General features: G+C 36.2%; 3 protein-coding genes across 5 annotated transcripts; all 3 read left to right on the top strand.

The window, feature by feature from the left end:
• Positions 1–830: 830 nt before the first annotated feature.
• On the top strand, positions 831–4,565 carry LOC127266458 (uncharacterized). Of its 3 annotated transcripts, XM_051296723.1 has the most exons (7): positions 831–1,719; positions 1,808–2,856; positions 2,927–3,129; positions 3,214–3,330; positions 3,403–3,603; positions 3,683–3,814; positions 3,887–4,565. In XM_051296723.1, exons 1-7 carry the CDS (start codon positions 1,067–1,069, stop codon positions 4,523–4,525), a joined length of 2,994 nt encoding a protein of 997 aa, XP_051152680.1. In that variant the 5' UTR covers positions 831–1,066; the 3' UTR covers positions 4,526–4,565. The 3 variants fall into 3 exon arrangements, with proteins under 3 accessions (XP_051152680.1, XP_051152679.1, XP_051152678.1); XM_051296722.1 differs by having other exon boundaries at positions 2,930–3,129; positions 3,214–3,603; XM_051296721.1 differs by having other exon boundaries at positions 3,214–3,603.
• A 591-nt stretch (positions 4,566–5,156) lies between these two features.
• Positions 5,157–8,815, top strand: LOC127266461 (eukaryotic translation initiation factor 3 subunit E-like). The gene is made up of 8 exons (XM_051296724.1): positions 5,157–5,449; positions 5,768–5,922; positions 6,220–6,447; positions 6,532–6,653; positions 7,032–7,251; positions 7,839–7,987; positions 8,270–8,407; positions 8,533–8,815. Exons 1-8 carry the CDS (start codon positions 5,245–5,247, stop codon positions 8,630–8,632), a joined length of 1,317 nt encoding a protein of 438 aa, XP_051152681.1. The 5' UTR covers positions 5,157–5,244; the 3' UTR covers positions 8,633–8,815.
• A 2,634-nt stretch (positions 8,816–11,449) lies between these two features.
• On the top strand, positions 11,450–15,035 carry LOC127266462 (peter Pan-like protein). The gene is made up of 8 exons (XM_051296726.1): positions 11,450–11,544; positions 12,345–12,481; positions 12,605–12,784; positions 12,993–13,223; positions 13,378–13,470; positions 13,544–13,731; positions 14,172–14,365; positions 14,772–15,035. The coding sequence occupies exons 2-8, from the start codon at positions 12,464–12,466 to the stop codon at positions 14,903–14,905; spliced, it is 1,038 nt and encodes a 345-aa protein (XP_051152683.1). The 5' UTR covers positions 11,450–11,544; positions 12,345–12,463; the 3' UTR covers positions 14,906–15,035.
• Positions 15,036–17,344: the final 2,309 nt, after the last annotated feature.

Here is a 17,344-nt window from a genome sequence, read left to right as displayed (position 1 = left end):
AGGGAGATATTTCTCTATTTTCCAATTTTACTTTTTGTTGTTGAAAAACTGCGTCAACAGTTATATTATTTAATATACCTGTTGATGCGTTTTTTTTTAACAATAAAAAATAAAATCCGAAAATAGGAAGTTATCTTCGAATTTGATAACTGCCTGAGATTAGGAATCTCTAAACACTGTAGGATACATAAATAAAATAAGAAAAATTAAAACTATAGACAATAAAGTGGTGATCCCCAAAACCAATTCTCTTGAATTTGATGTCGTTTGAAGATGCCCTCTCCTTACCGTACAGAATATTTAAATAACCCCTTGAAGATACGGTTCGAACCGCTATCCGGTCGGTTACCATAACCGCTATTAACTCCCCAAAAAATCCACTTCTATCGACACATACGAGAACCATCACGTCACGTCCGATTTTAAAAACCGCTCACCAGTCGAAACTACCCCCCACTGCCAGAAATTGCATTTTACCCGACCTATAGGATAACTATTTTTGAATACCTAACCTTCCTATGACCGACCCTTTGGAATTTGTCCCGACTAAGTCCGACTTCTATATCCAATCTATTTGGTCCTGACCGGGTCCAATCTTATCAACCGTCCTACTTTCTTCAATCTGACCCTCGGATTCCGACCTGATTACGTCCGATTTAGACGTGCGAACTATTTGGTCCCGAGCGAGTCCAATCTCCTCATTCGCCGGACCTAGGGGATTCACACGACCGGTTTTGGACAAATTCAAAACTCATCCAACCTGGTTACTGCAAATTATATTCGGACTTTCAAAAGCCCATTGGACATTTCGGATGACCTAACTTGCCAGGCCCATTTCCTAAAACCTATCCATTATTTTCTGCTCAACAAATTGCCTCCTCCCGCCGAAACGTCGCTCCTCGAACTACGGAAGACGTGACGTTTTAGGGTTACAATATGATCATTGCACTGCGCTGCGTCAAATCAAACTTCTCAAACTTACACATTCACAATTCTGAAACCCTTTCTGCTCTCGTATAACTCCCTCCTTCGTTTTCTCCTTCAACCTTTCCTTACCCTCGCGTAAATGGCTAACCAATACGTTCCCGCACTCCCTTTTGACGGAACCGAACCCTCAATACCCCTTGTATCTTCCAAAGTTCTTACCCCTACAATCCGCCCTTACTGCACTACCACTCCCGATGCTGAGCGTATGACTTCAGTCATTGTTCAAGTTTCTCCCATTACCGTGAACAATGAAGCGTTCAAACCGGAACGCCTTCTAGATAGCATCAAGACTCACTTGACCGACCCAAAAGATGCTTACCGGAAATGGTACGCGAGGCTCCTTCCACATTTTGAAAATCAATGGAAAGCCCAAGGGATCGATAAAGCTATTCTCCTTTCGACGCAACCCCTCTACCTCCATGACAAGGTTTTGATGGCCATGGCGGCTTTTTGGCATTCGCAAACAGGTGCCTTTTTCCTCCCTTCAGGTCCAATGGGTCCAACCCTAATGGATGTAGCAGTGATCGCACATTTGCCGATCACTGGAGAGGACCCCGTTCTGGTTTCTCTCGGGAATCAAGAACTTCCCCCCAACCATCAAGGTTGGGCTCTGGCCAAACTGCCTGAAAGAGAAAGAGGGTGGACATACTTTGTCAATAAATATCAGGGTAAGGAGGATACCCCTGTTTCCGAGTTGGAACATACTGCTTTCCTCCTCTTCTGGCTCTGCAGGTATATTTTCTTCCCCATTTTTAAACCTCTTTGATATACACAAAGTTTGAATGTTGAGCTTACATTTCTTTCTTCTTATCTTTCACAGATATATCATTCTCTCCCCTTCTAAACTTGTCCTTTCAACTCATATTGACCTAGCCATTTATCTAGCATGTGGTCATTTCTGTTCTTTAGGTACCTTATTTCTAGCCAACCTCTTTGAAGGTTTATCCCGAGTAAGTTCCCGTCTTACAGATATCAAAAAGGCGGATACTGCAGCCTCAGGACCATTTTGGTTCCTGGAACTGTGGTTCCGTCTATACTTCCCCTCTGCATTTTTTGGTCGCCTCCCAATTTCTCCTAACCCTTATAGGTCTATTGGCTATGCCTTAGCCAGATTAACCCCGAACTCTTCCTGTCTAAAATCCTCCGACTCTATAATAACCCAAATTTTGACCGAAGATCGGAACAATTCCCGTTTTTTTGTATATACAACCTTAATACAATATTCGACCGATCTTTTCTTCCTTTATCCCGACCCTACCTATCCTTTAACTCGCCCAGATCCTCTCCCTCACCCGACCTTTATTTTTTCCTGGGACGCCGCAATAAAACCCCGATCTTTGTTTTCTAGCAGAAGGTCGGACAAGAAGAATCGTAGAACATTTTTCACTTACAATTACCAACCTCAATTTTTGTCGAGGCAATTTGGTTGCTGCCAGGGCATACCAGGGCCATTAGCCAGTCCTCACCTCATATTTCAAAGCCCCGAGGGTCTGGTGATTCCCGAACTCATCCCGACCTATATTTCTCAACTCACCACCTACATTACCTCGAATTCATATCTCCCGTTCTGCCCAAAACCTTCGACAACCGAAGATTTCCCTTCCTGGTGGTCGACCACCTGGTCTTTACTTGCCCCTTCGACTGACCAATTGGTCGGGAGACTTGCTCCACCCCCAGCTCTGGCTCTTGGCTCCGCCCGACTGGCAGTCAGAGGAAGGAAAAGGCCAGACCCTACGGCAGGTGGGTCGGGAGCAAAAAGACAAAAAGCAAAGGCCACTCCTGCTATCGATAGGCAGGCCATCGAGGAATATCTGGCTTCTCTGCCAATAGATACTAGCGGGATGCCAAAGTATCTAAGGCAACAATTTGGTAAGTTTTTGTTCCTTTCCTTATGTTATTTTCATGCTGCCCGTTTGTAACTCTAATATGTCTATTTCAGAAGATCCTTCAATGCTCCCGACCACTGGCCCTACCACGTCTCAACCGACCCACCAACAATCGCCCGAGCCACAAGTTCCCATCAATTTATCTTCATCCCGATCGACAGCCGTCCCGATCATAGAACAATCATCTATGGTCCGGACCACCGATCGACTAGCCATAGTCCCGATTACCACACAACCGACCCACAGACAACTAGAGGTAAAAAGATAGTTTCTGACATTCCTTAGAGACCAACAAAACAAAATATATTAATTTTAAACAACTTCGAACCTTTTATTGTAGGCACACCGACCAGGCGAATCGATGGGCAGGGTACCTCCTCCCCCAGCGTCGGATATCGTTGCGGTGATGCCCGACCAACTTGTTGTCCTCCCCGACCAAGTTGCGGAACCTCAACAAGTAAGCGCTAAACCTTCCTTCAACAACATCCTCCTGATAAAACTTATGATACCTAAAACATATTTGGTCCAGGCTCCTATTGAAGATGTGGTATTGCCCGATCCCGACCAGGTCGTGGCTTTACCCGACCCGCTTGTTCAGCAAGTTGATGAGGTTCCTATTGTTGGTCCCGAACCAGTCCAACCCGAACCAGTCCAACCACCCGATGAAGTAGAGGAAATTTCCTCCTCAAGATCGGGTGAAGCTTCTGTTAATTTTGCCCCGCTGGATCCGGTTGGTACCCTTTCTCATCCATTTTCGGATTTTATTTTTGCCCATCCAACAGTGACGAAAACTTTTATCTTCTGTTCAGGGTATGGATTTAGCAGCCGCCCAACAACTTCCACCAGGGGATGAATCAGTTGCTGGTCCGATTACCCGACCAGTCAACCCCTCAAATTTCCAACTTATGGCCCCTTCCGAGGCTACAGCTGCCCTGGATCAAGTAACCTTCCGCCGTTATTCCTTAAACAATTTTGCCATGTCTTTTAGCTTTGCTAATCTCATTCTGGTTCAGGCTGCTCAGGAGATGAACATTTTGACCCGAATAAATCTCCCGACACCCGTCAGAACCATTGTGGAACGATGCGCCAATTTGGATTATGCCGACTTAGAACTGGCTGACCTTTCGGCGTTAGTCCAAGTCGCAATATCCCTACTGGTTCAACCTGCCCTGGAGTCGGGAGCTTCGCCAGTTCTCGATCGGATGATGGCCAGGATCACTGAACTTCAAGCTGAACTTCCTCTGATCCGACCCCCATTATCCGAAGCGACCTCCTCTCGTCCGGCAGCAGATCCTAATCATATCGAAGCAGATTTGAAGAAGGCTAACCAAGATCTTAGCGTGGCTAGGGCCCGACTAGACGAGCTCCGGCAGGAGAGACAAACATTAGCTACTGAAATCGCTCAAAAGACTGAAGAACTACGACGACTTCAAGAACGATTGGGAGCTATAGATGATAGCATACAAGAGGGAAGTCGTCTGGTTGAAACACATTGCCTTAACCAAGCCAGTCTTTGCGACCAACTTCAGGCAGCGATTCAAACGAGACTCGTCCAGAGACACCAAGAAGCATACCAACGTCGTCGGGCCATCAAGTCAGAACTCAAATGGGCCGATCTAAAAACTGCTTTACGGGCGCTTCTCTCCTTGTAATGCAAATATATTGTTCCTATTTCTACAAAGCAGATCCTATCTTTCCTGCGTTGTTTACTGAGTCTAATCCAGCAAACATAGATCCGTATTTATTGCCTATTACTAAATCACCTAACTTAAAAACTAGAATACTTATTTAAACGAATATTATATTTATCTTTCCTTAATGTTTCCCCTCATATTAATATATATATATATATATAATGTAGGACCAAAATGCAATATTATAAAAACAAACATGTTTTTTTTAATATACATTTTGATCAAGTACTCTTTATATGTTTTGGATTAAAAAATATTTTAATATAAAATATTATACTGAGTACCATATTTTTAAATGATAATATTATAAAATAAAAACAAAACATAAATATATTTTTGTAATAAAATATAATATTGAAAATTGTATATTTAAAAAACAATTTATTTATATTGCTTTGTAATTTAAAAAAAAAAAAACACACACATTAATAAAACAAGTGCTTCTAGTTATTTTGAACATTGGACTGAGCCCAATATAAAAGTCCAAAACCCTCAATTAAAGAGCCCAATCAAATTAAGCTTAATCATATGGCCCAATTTCAGCCCGCCAAGTAAGTTGTATCTACTCTTGTTCAACCCAAGTGATAGCCCTAATTCTGATTTGCTCAGAACACAACCGTGCTATTCTTTGATTCGCAGCTGCCGGAGCCGCTCCGAATAAGTTAATCCGACGAACGATGGCGGCGAAGTACGATTTGACGCAGCTTATAGCACCGCATCTGGACAGGCATCTGGTGTTCCCGCTGCTTGAGTTTTTGCAGGAGCGTGGTCTGTATGAGGATATTTTGAAGGCGAAAATTGAGCTTCTGAATCATACCAACATGGTTGATTATGCTATGGATATTCACAAGTCGCTCTACCGGTCCGACGATGTTCCGCAGGGTACGTGTTTCGATTGAAATTTCGTTACATTTTTCGAGTGGCTGCAAATACTTTAGTCGTCTCGACTGTTCAGTTTAAATCCAGCGAGAATCTGTCGATTCTGACAAAAACTTTAACCGAATTAAATTCGGGTTATAAACGATCCTGGTCGATGCGTCGACTTGGTGGAAGGTGTGAGAGAATATTGAGTGAATTTTTTTTTTTTTTTTTTTTTTTTATATGAGGACCTAGTTAGGGTTTTACTGCAAATTTTGCTCATGAATGTTAATATTTGAATTAAACCATCTTATAATTTCCTTGATTTTCTGTATGATATAGAGATGGTCGATAGGAGGGTTGAGGTCGTTGGTAGACTGAAGGCATTGGAAGAGGCTGCAGCTCCTTTGATTGCTTTTCTGCAGAATCCAAACGCTGTTCAAGAATTGAGAGCTGATAAACAGTACAATCTGCAGTTACTTAATGATCGCTATAAGGTGATGACCAAATTGCAGTTATCGTGATATGCTTGCTTTCAGAACGTTTTGTATATTCAGTTACACAAACACCTTGTTTGATATACATCAGGATAAAAAAAAGTAAATAAAAAATCACATTTGCTAATTTACTTCAAGAAAACTTATAGAAGTAAAAATGCATTTACTTTTTTCAATTATTTTCTCAATTAGGTTGGGTGATTGACTAGTAAAGTGTTCTAAACAAAATCTCGAAAGGTTATGTTTCGGTCTTATGTAAATAATTAAAATTTAAGCTTAATCAAAGTTGCTGTTCAGATTGGTCCGGAGCAGATAGAAGCACTGTATCAGTATGCCAAATTCCAATTTGAATGTGGAAACTACTCTGGAGCTGCTGATTATTTGTATCAGTACCGGGCCTTGTGCCCTAACAGTGAGAGGAATTTGAGTGCATTGTGGGGGAAATTGGCTGCAGAGATACTGATGCAAAATTGGGATGTTGCATTGGAGGAGCTTAATCGATTGAAGGAAATCATCGATTCTAAGGTCGATTGATGCACTTAGTAGCTTTAACAATTATACCCTTTTTGATGTGCTAATTGAACTTACCGTGACATCTACTCCTTACAGAATTTTTCTTCACCGATGAATCAAGTGCAAAGCAGGATATGGCTAATGCACTGGAGTTTGTTCATCTTCTTCAATCATGACAACGGAAGAACACAGATAATTGACTTGTTTAATCAGGATAAGTATGACTCTGAAATAGATTATTTTTTATTTTTGCCATTCGTACTTTATTCATATATTTGGTTGATGACATTGATTACAAGACTTTTCACAACAGAGGTGTTTGCTATGTAGACCATCTTTTTTTATTTTCTTGTTATGTTTTCCTTTTATTTTCATGCCTACGTAATATTGAGGGATGATTTATCTTGGTTTTCTTGGTCATATGCTTAAAAGATATTGTATGAGATATTCGATATCTTAATTTTCAACTAGTTACATTCATATGTCTCGGTATGCTGTGTGCTTACCTGGTAGTTTTCTGTTCTCTTTGCTCACACCAATTGAAAGTGTTATATTACCCACTCATCCAGCATGTTCTAATTTAAAAACGAATTCAGGTATCTGAATGCCATTCAAACAAATGCTCCCCATCTTATGCGTTATCTGGCAACTGCCTTCATTGTCAACAAACGAAGACGCCCACAATTTAAGGAATTTATAAAGGTGATCCAGCAAGAGCAGTACTCTTATGAAGATCCCCTTGTAGAGTTTTTGGCATGTGTCTATGTCAACTATGACTTTGACGGGGCTCAAAAAAAGATGAAAGAGTGTGAAGAGGTAAGCCCTCCTAGTTCTTTATTGCCTTGTAACTCGTGTTTTTTTGGAACTTATGGCAACAGGATAATGTGCTCAGTTTTTATTTTATATTCGTTTATATATTGCTTGGGTCCTTAAAATTGCATGAGAATTAGTTTACCAATATGCAGATCTGCTCTAGTCCAGCATTCACAAAGTTAACCAATGACTTATGTTTGAATTAGACCCGTTTGCTCTGCAGTTCCCTGGTTTTGTGTCATATTTTGTTTTATCTTTAAATAAGTAGTCACTTCATTTTGTTACAACTGTTGCTACTAAGTTTTGTTCTCGTGTCTCATAGTTGTTTATTTTTCAATCCCGAAGAAGTTAAGTTTGGCCTTCTTTAATGTAACCTTTTAAAAGCCAAGTGAATTTTATCCAATTCATTCATGGAATGGAAATTTTAATTAATTGAGAATGCTATGCTTTTTTCTTCTTTCTTTTTCTTTGAGGGAAGTAAGTATAAGCTTGTAAAATTCTAATTTTATTCCGTGGATCGATTTTGCAACTGGCCATTGTAGTATTGATCCTGTATTGCATAATTTTAGTCATCAACTCATTGAATGTAGGTTATACTGAATGATCCATTTCTTGGGAAACGAGCTGAAGACGCTAATTTGGGCACTGTGGTGGTTCCATTGAGAGACGACTTCCTTGAAAATGCTCGTCTTTTCATTTTTGAGACCTACTGTCGCATTCATCACCACATCGACATGGGGTATGTTCCTGAAATTCTTTTGTTGTTGGAACATTAGTCCTATTGACAATGTCGGAACACATAGTTTTCTCTTGATCTGTAAAATAGAACCCAAAGCTTTCTCCTGAAATTCTTTTGTTGTTGGAACATTAGTCCTATTAACAATGTCGGAACACATAGTTTTCTCTTGATCTGTAAAATAGAACCCAAAGCTTTTTATAATCCAAATTCTTTACCATAACATTTTCATGTTTCATATTTGTAATCACCGTCTGAGTTACCGTTTGGCAATCTTTGTGACAGCGTTCTAGCAGAGAAGCTTAATCTGAATTATGAGGAAGCGGAGAACTGGATTGTAAATCTCATTAGGACTTCAAAGCTCGATGCTAAGATTGATTCAAAGACAGGAACTATAGTCATTGAACCCAACCACCCGAATGTGTAAGTTCTGCAAATATGAATATTCCTCATTCATGATATTCGAACAACCAAGAAAAAGCACTCTCCCCTTGTTCGTTATTACCTACTTCTTGTCTCTATGATTTATGAATCATTTTATGGTGCAGGTACGAGCAACTCATCGATCACACTAAGAGCCTTTCGGGGAGGACTTATAAGCTCGTCAGCCAGCTTCTCGAACACGCCCAAGCACAGGCTGCTCGATGAAGCATTTGTCGATTACACCGCCAAGTTTTTCTGTCATACTTGTGGATTGGTAGTAGTTTCTTCTTCTTCCAAACCTAAAAATGTTAGTATTGTTTAATATTTTGTTCAGCACTTTTAAATTCAACTTGTTATACTTTTAATTTTTATTTGTTCTACTTTTTAAGAATTGCATGTTTGATTAAATTATTTTTTATTTTGATGATAATACTGAAATATTTTTATTATAAAAAAAAATAAAAATTATATTAGTTCATTTTAGAGTTGATTTATATTTTATCTTATTATTTTTTTATTGTTAGGCTTTATTTATGTTATACTGTATTATTTTATTTTATATTATTGTGTTACTATTAGATTAATAAACAGAAACTAATTATATTATTTTATGATTCGTGTTGATTTATATTTTACTATAACTATATTGTTAAATATTTTAAAATAAATTTATATATTTCATCAGTTTAAATTCAAAATACTTTTTTTTATCATTTTCGTATATTTTATTTAAAAATATTTTTTTTTCTATTTCAGTAAAGTAATTATACATTACTATCAAAATATCTTTAATTTTAACTTAAATTACAAACATATCATTACGCATATAAACTTAAAAGGGTGAAAATCTCAAAACATCTTAGATATTTCGCTAACCAATAAAATAATATTATTTATTTAATATTGTTGATGCAAATTTTTCAACAATAAAAAAGTAAAATCCGAAAATAAGAAATTATCTTCGAATTTGATATAATTAGCGTCTGATATTAGGAATCTCTAAACACTGTACGTTACATAAATAAACTGGAAAGTAAATGCTACAGACTGAAAATTTAAAGGATGATCCCCGAATCACTTTGCTGTTGTTTGAAGATGATTGAAGGTGAAAAATCTAAATTCTTAAATATTCCTTCAAGAAAACGTTTCAGAACCGTCGTATGGTTGGTTACAGCAACCGCCCACTAATTCCTCCTTCATTGACACGTGTCTTTAACCGTCTCGTCAAACGCTTCCACCAGTTCAAGAACTCAACCGGCCCGACCGACCGCCTCTGGGCGCTTTACTTCTTTAAATAGACGGCTAGTCCCGAACGAATGCTCCACAACGCCCAGCATACTTCAGACAGACCGCAGGCCGACCGACTGACCCAAATGCATAACCCAACAATTGACCCACTGACCATTCTAGAGACTAATTGATCGCCAGACCAAACGACTCCTTGGCCACCCCATCAACCGACCACCATCTGATCTCTTGTCCGACCTCGTATTGTCCGTCTCATTCTTCTTCACCCGACCTCACTTGGTCCGACCTCCATGTCGTCCGACTGAAACGACTACGGACCATCCGACCTGCTTAACTAACTGCGGACCATCCGACCTGCTTATCCGACTGCGGACTAATCCGACCTACTTATCCGACTGCGGACCACCCGACCTACTTATCCGACTGCGGACCACCCGACCTACTTATCCGACTGCGGACCACCCGACCTACTAATCCGACTGCGGACCAATCCGACCTACTTATCCGACTGCGGACCACCCGACCTACTTAACCGACTGCGGACCATCCGACCTGCTCATCCTACCGCGAACCAACCGACATGAGTGCATATTTTCTCCTTAGATGGACAACTGGTTGAACAGACTATCCTCTTGACAGACCTCCGTGTCTTCCGATACTTCTTCTTTGCCCGACCTTGTCCTGTCCGACCTTCCGTCCCCGATCTTGTCCTGTCCGACCTCCGTATCGGCCGATCATCCTTCTTTAAGATCCTGCTACCATTATCATTATTATTATTATTATTTGTACGTAACAAATATACTACGAAACCCGATAGGGGTATATTGAAAAGGGACTGTGGGAGTATTTTGGTACAATAATTTTTCTACCTAAAATGTTGTAGATTTGAGTTTTTAAGAAACAAAATTATAAACCAATAAAAGAACGAATATTATGTGTGTATTTTTTTAAAGAAGTTCCATTGTATGGTTGTTTCTTTATTTTAATAGTTAGTAAAAGAAGTTGGTTCACTAAACTCCATATGCAATCGAGGTGCACAAGCGTTGCAGGAAGGGTATCATTGCATCTGCACTTTCATTCTTACGTTGTTGCTGTTTACGCAAACTTTGATAGATTTGCAATCTTATCACTTCAATTCGCCTTGTTTTTTTAATTGGTTGTTGTACTCTGTTTTAAATGTGTTTGTTGGATTTTGGTGTGTCAACTCAGTTGCTCAATGGCTTAACGTCTTTAATAATTATTTGGTTATTTTCTTAAATCTTTTATTTTTTCAATACTTTACGGTGCCAGCATGTATCATCTTTGGTTATCCGGGTGGAATTGAAGTATATGCAAGAGTGGTTAAGTGCTTTTATTAATCATCATATCTAGGTAAATGTTGCTGCTAATTTTGTTAAGATTTTGAATGGTGATTCGTGAGTGTAATGTGTCTGTGCGACTTAGGGTGCGAAGGATTATACAACGGAAATCCAGAAGCAACTTACTTCAATTGATACAGGATAATGGAACTCGGTTGCGCCGCGCCCTCAGGGCTTAAATCTTACTGAACAAAATGTTTATTCTCTTTTTATGTGTAAACAAGCATTTATTCTAAAGATCCTGAAGTTTGAAAAACTGTCATCATTAATCACTGCTGTGGATGAAAACATGCACTGGTGAGGATGAGTTGGGTATACTATGTGACTTGTTGCCAATGCTGTGTGATTGACATTTGTTGCTTATCAAATCTAGAAGCATCTTTTGTACTTTGTTTATGAATATTCAAATTTTAAATTCTAAAATTACTTTCCCACTTATCTGCCTTGTAGGGCTCTTGAGTTGGTTCTACTTGGAACAGTTTTGATGATAATTTTTCTTATTGCAGTCCGCCAATGGAAGAAGATACCCCTGTAAGTTCTGTTCCTTTTACTTATACATATATATATATATATTTTTTTAATCTTCTTGCAGAGTTTCTACTTGTCCTAGTTCTAAATTCCATATGTATCATGACATTTCCAATTGATCTCTTCACTATGCAGTAGTCAAGTAGTCAAGTGTATCATTAACATATTCTAGGTTCTATGTTAACAAATATATTGATTTTCAGTGTTTGTTAAAATTGACTCTTAACCAAGTACACCCTCTAATTCACAACCTTACTATAAAGGGGTTCATTAATAACTACTTAATTGACTATTAACCAAATAACTTGTCTTTTCTTTTTTAAAATATAATTATATATTTTAATTATATATAAAATTTTATATTTTATAACTTTTTAAATTTTAATTAAATTATTTAATTATTTTAATTTTAATTTATAATTATTTTTACCATATAATAATTATTTTTTTTAATATATTTCTTAATTACTTATTAATCTAACACGCTCAATTATCTAGGACGCTGGCAGCATTATTTAATTTATAGAACAATTAATTTAGATTAAGCTTTACGCATTGGGAATGCGAATATTAAATATTTAATAGCACCAACAATATTTTCACCATAAATGATTATTAATTACAATAAAACACTTTTACAAAATTCAATTTAAAGCTCTAATGTTATTTTTATTGGATTGGATCAATTTGGCCCAATTGATTTGGTATTGGGCCTGTCTGGAGCCCAAAATATGGTTTAAGAAGCGTAAATCTAAGAGGGGTATGGCCAGCGAATTATTTTGAACTTATTGTTTCAATAACAGAAACCCTAGGCTCTGCTCTGTCGTCGTTTCCTACTGCGAGGGCGTCTGCTGTTGATTTCTCAGGAGCTTCGATTAGATTGAGATTTCAAGCTACGGAATTGTAGTTCTTCTATAGGAAGATGCCTCGCTTTCGGAATGTAAGTGTGAAGTTGTTAACGAGAGTGCATGTTTTCTCATTGTTTTGTATTTTGTCTGTTGCAAGTTGAGTAATGGGATTCGTTTTTTCGGTTTGCTGTTTTCTGAATTGTTTGTTGATGCAGAAGAAGAGGAAACCGTTTGTTAAACCGACTATAAAGAAACAACCGACCGTAGACCATGTAACCGGGGACAAGATCCCGAAGAGTTTTGTGTTTTCTCGGGGAAAGTTACCCGACGTTCTTCGAAAATTGCAGATGGATTTAAGAAAATTGATGCTTCCATTCACGGCTCTCAACCTCAAGGTGAGTATTTGTCGCGTGCTTTCTTTCTCCTCCTTCTTCTTCTTTTAATTGTTTGTTTCTCTGGACTGTATTGCTCTCCACATGATTCAATTGATATTAAGAACTTACTATAAATTTGGATTGTTTACCAGTCGTCAGTTGACGCATCTACTTAGATTTAGATTGTGCATTAACCTTTCCCAATGCCTGAATTTGCTTTTATTTGTAGGAAAAAAAGAGGAACAATCTCAAAGATTTTTTGAACGTGGCAGGCCCAATGGGTGTTACACACTTCCTGATTTTATCGAAAACTGATTCTGCGCCGTACTTGAGGGTTGGTAGAACACCACAGGGCCCAACTCTAACCTTCAAAATTCTTGAGTATTCGTTGGTTGCTGATGTTGTCAAGTCTCAATTGCGTCCGAGAAGTCATAAAGATCTTTTTGATAACCCGCCTTTGGTAATGGCTGGTTTATGCCTTCTTCAAATTCTGAGTGTTTTACAAATGTTTGGATTGGCTTTAGCTGCTGCAACTATTCTGTTTAATGCGTTGTTTTAGCCACTTTAATTATTACACTAAATATGAATGCTGAAGTTTGTGAGTTAATTTGTAGATTGTCCTTTCTGGTTTCGGGACTGGGGAGCAGCATCTTAGGCTTACAACTATAATGTTTCAGAACATGTTTCCTGCCATTGATATAAACACTGTAAGTCTTGAAACCTAGCGTCAGGAGCTTTGCATGCCTAGTGGACCGCATCATATTGTTGGACTTGTTTCAGGTCAAGCTTTCTTCATGCCAAAGAATTGTGCTGCTAAATTACAACAAAGACACCAAACATATAGATTTCCGGCACTATTCAATCAGATTACAACCGGTTGGGGTGTCACGACGAATAAGAAAATTTGTACAGAGCCATCTGGCCCCTGATTTGAGAACTCTTCAGGATGTCTGTGATTATTTAACAAAGTACTCTCTCTAGGCCCTGAGCTCTTTACATTCACACTTGCATGCACCTTAATATTTTGCATAAGAATCACTGGGTCATGGGAGCTATAGTTTTTCATTTTGTTCTGATATCTTTTATCCATGAGACATTATATTGGAAGCCTGTATTACAACCGGTGTATTTCTTGATTAACCTCCATCTTCTCCTGTTTCCAATGAACTAAAATGTAAAATTGTTTATGGAGTTACGATATGCAATCAAGTAGATGTTGAGGTTATTAGTCATGAGCTTGTATTGCTAGCATGTAATTCTCTTCTTAGGCTATCATAAGTAAGGTAGATGTAGTTGGCAAGTCTTTCGGGCCTTAGTATCTCATGAGTCTAATGCTTCTTATCATTCCTATCGGTATGTTCCATTATGTTCCTAATGTTTTGGTGGCTTCCATAATTTCATATTTTAGGGCTGGTTATGGATCAGAAAGTGAAGTGGACGACGAAGCAGCAACTGTAAGTCTACCAATGGATCTTGGAAGAGTTAATAAGGCATCAAGTAAGAGTGCTGTCAAACTTCAAGAAGTTGGACCTAGAATGACACTTCAGTTGGTAAAAGTTGAGGAAGGATTGTGCTGTGGAGGAATCATATTCGATGCATTCGGTAAATACAGTTTTTGCTTTGGCTTAGTTAAAATTCAATTTTTTGAAAGACTAATTCCTGATTTCTGTGGATGCATGTTTGGATGACAGGTATAATCTGCTACTAGCAATTATTATTGTACTTGTTGTGTTAGCTAAATAATCTCACCCGACCCAACTCTATTTAGCAAACAATTAAACATGCCCCTGTGTGTTTATTCGTGCCCTCGTTATAAATGAAAATGTACTAGAAGCCTAGATGGTTCCCTTGGTGTTATAGCTTACCAAGTTTCCCACCCATATCCAGTTTCGTTTTCAGTTTAATTGTTTGCATCACACATTATGTCTCAGTTATTCATCTCAGTTTTACGGATGTATTTGCATTAAATGAACTCCATTTCACGCACTTTCATCTTATTTTAATTTAGGAAATAATGCACCGAGCAAGAACAAGAAATCGGACGAGAACGACGAAGAAGGAGGTGATGGTCGTGAAGAAACAGATCAAGACGAGGAACTAAGTGATGGTAGCGAAGGCAGGGATGAAGATAACGATGAATAGGTGTGAGAAGATTAAGATTAGTGTGTTATAAAGGTAATTGTTGTTAGCTTGCTTTGCCATGCATTGTAAACGGATGACTATCTTTCCTGACTCCTATTATTTTAAATTTAAAATGGCATAATTGGGCTTATGATAGTCTCTGACAAACGTAGGGCTGTCTATTGTAGGTTATTAATTATTCATATATAGAAGCTGAAAAAACTTGGGCCGGGAAGCAAATTATTTTTTGTCATAATATAATCAAAATTCATTAACTTTGGTCTCAATATAAAAATTCTATCAATTTTGGTTTTAATATAATCAAAATTATTATTTGTTGTCTCAATATAACTAAAATTTATCATTTTTTGTTTCAATATAAATTTTTTATCAATTTTAGTTTCAATATAATCAAAATTCATTATTTTTTGTCTTAGACGTGCACTTGTAAGATTGTGCAATTTCTTCATAAAGTTTGCAGCAGACAACAGTTCAACTTGTTGCAAGTCTTCTTGCATATTCGTATCCGATTTGTTGACGGTGTGACAAAAAAAAAAAGGTTTGATTATATTATGACTAAAAATGATAAGTTTTGATTATTGAGACTAAAATTGAAAAAAAAAATTTATATTTGGACAAAAAATGATGAGTTTTGGTTATATTGAGACTAAATTAATAAGATTTTTATATTTGAATCAAAATTAATAAATTTTGGTTATACGAGGACCAAAAATGATTTTTTTTCCAAAAAAAAGTCATTGATAATTCTACAGATTTTTTTTTTGCCCCCATTTAATTTCCTAGTAATATTTGGTAAGTTTTTATTTTTATTTGGTAAGTTAAGATTTAGTTGATTAGTGATGACAATGAAGAATGAGTTGTATTGGCGAGTTGGTTCAAATTTTTATTTTATAAGTATATATATAGATCCATTTTTGTGTCATGGTAGCAACATAATAATTTCAATTTCACTAAAAATAAAAAAAGTTCATATATACTAAGAAATTCTCATTTATACTTCTCTCAACGTTTTACATTCCTATTTTTTATTTATTTTTATTCCATATAATTTATTTTTTCATTTTTTAGAAAATAATAATTGCATTTTAAATTTTATAATTTATAATTTGTTAAATCTTAATTAAGTTTTTTTATTAGTTATTTTAATTTTAACCTATAGTTATTTGTATTATACATTAACTATTTTTATATATATTCCCTCCGTCCCATTGAAAGGTTATCATTTTCCATTTTCATCCGTCCCATAACAAGGTTACTATTTCCTAATTTAGTAATTGTATTACCTACCTAATATAATAAATATATCCTTTCAACTTACACTATATTACACAAATGACATTATTTTTATATTATACAATATTAATAGGAGTATTTTCGTCTTTTTCATTACAAACCATTATAATACTAATATTAACAAATTTACATACAAAAAGTAAACGACAATCTTGCACCGGGACGGAGGGAATATATATTTTTAATTATTTGTTAATTATACCATTGCCTAAATTCACGTATTTATAGAAAACCAAACAATTAAAATGAGATAAAAGAGAGTATTATTTATTGACCAATTTCCAATCAACCTTATGATTAAAAGTTTAAAATGCATAACTAAACTTGTAAAATTTAAGCGTCGTGTATTTATTTTGTATTTTGGTTTAAATTTTTCTTTTTTTTTTTTTAATGTGGGATATAAGAAATTATGCAAATAATATAAAAATAATAACAATATGTACTATATTAATTTATTTTATTTTTTTAAAAAAATATGTTAGATTTGTTTTGAGTAAAAGAATATATACTGTTAATGCTTTGTTCTTCTGCATTTTTTAATGTTTGTATGCTAATAAAATAAATACTAAATTGCATAATATATCATTGTATTTTAGTATAAATGCATAAAATATTTTGTTATAAATATGCACTTAATTATGCAAATTTTATACAAATAAAAAAAATAAAACATCTTAAATAGTCTTATTTGAATAAAACTAATAATTTATCAACCACCAATATATAAAAATTATACTCCCATCATCCCATATACGAAAGTATGCATTTGAGTTTTTATATTGATTGAGAAATAATACCGCTCCTCCCGTCTATCTCTAAATGTCACATTTACCTTTTGCGTAATTGTACTTAACATTAAAAATATTCTTATATTTATATAATTTTTATTTTGTACAAATGTCATTCTATTAGTATTATAAGACACTAATGAAAGTATTTTTGCAATTTCTTCTTAATTTGTACTATGTTTTGATATAATAATTAATATTTAAAGAGCAACACAAAAAAAGTAAATGAGACCCTTAGAGCCGAACAAATGTAGTATTATTTTATTGATAATTTCTACGAAATCTTGACATTTTTGTCCTAAACACGTCTGTACTTTATATATATATATATATATGTAATTATGTTTTTAATTTATAC

This window comes from Andrographis paniculata, unplaced genomic scaffold (genome assembly GCF_009805555.1).
Source record: "Andrographis paniculata isolate CXL003 unplaced genomic scaffold, ASM980555v1 Contig76END, whole genome shotgun sequence".
Classification (NCBI taxonomy): Eukaryota; Viridiplantae; Streptophyta; class Magnoliopsida; order Lamiales; family Acanthaceae; genus Andrographis; species Andrographis paniculata.
The sequence above is the reverse complement of the archived record's forward strand: the minus strand, read 5'-3'. Positions and strand labels throughout refer to the sequence as shown.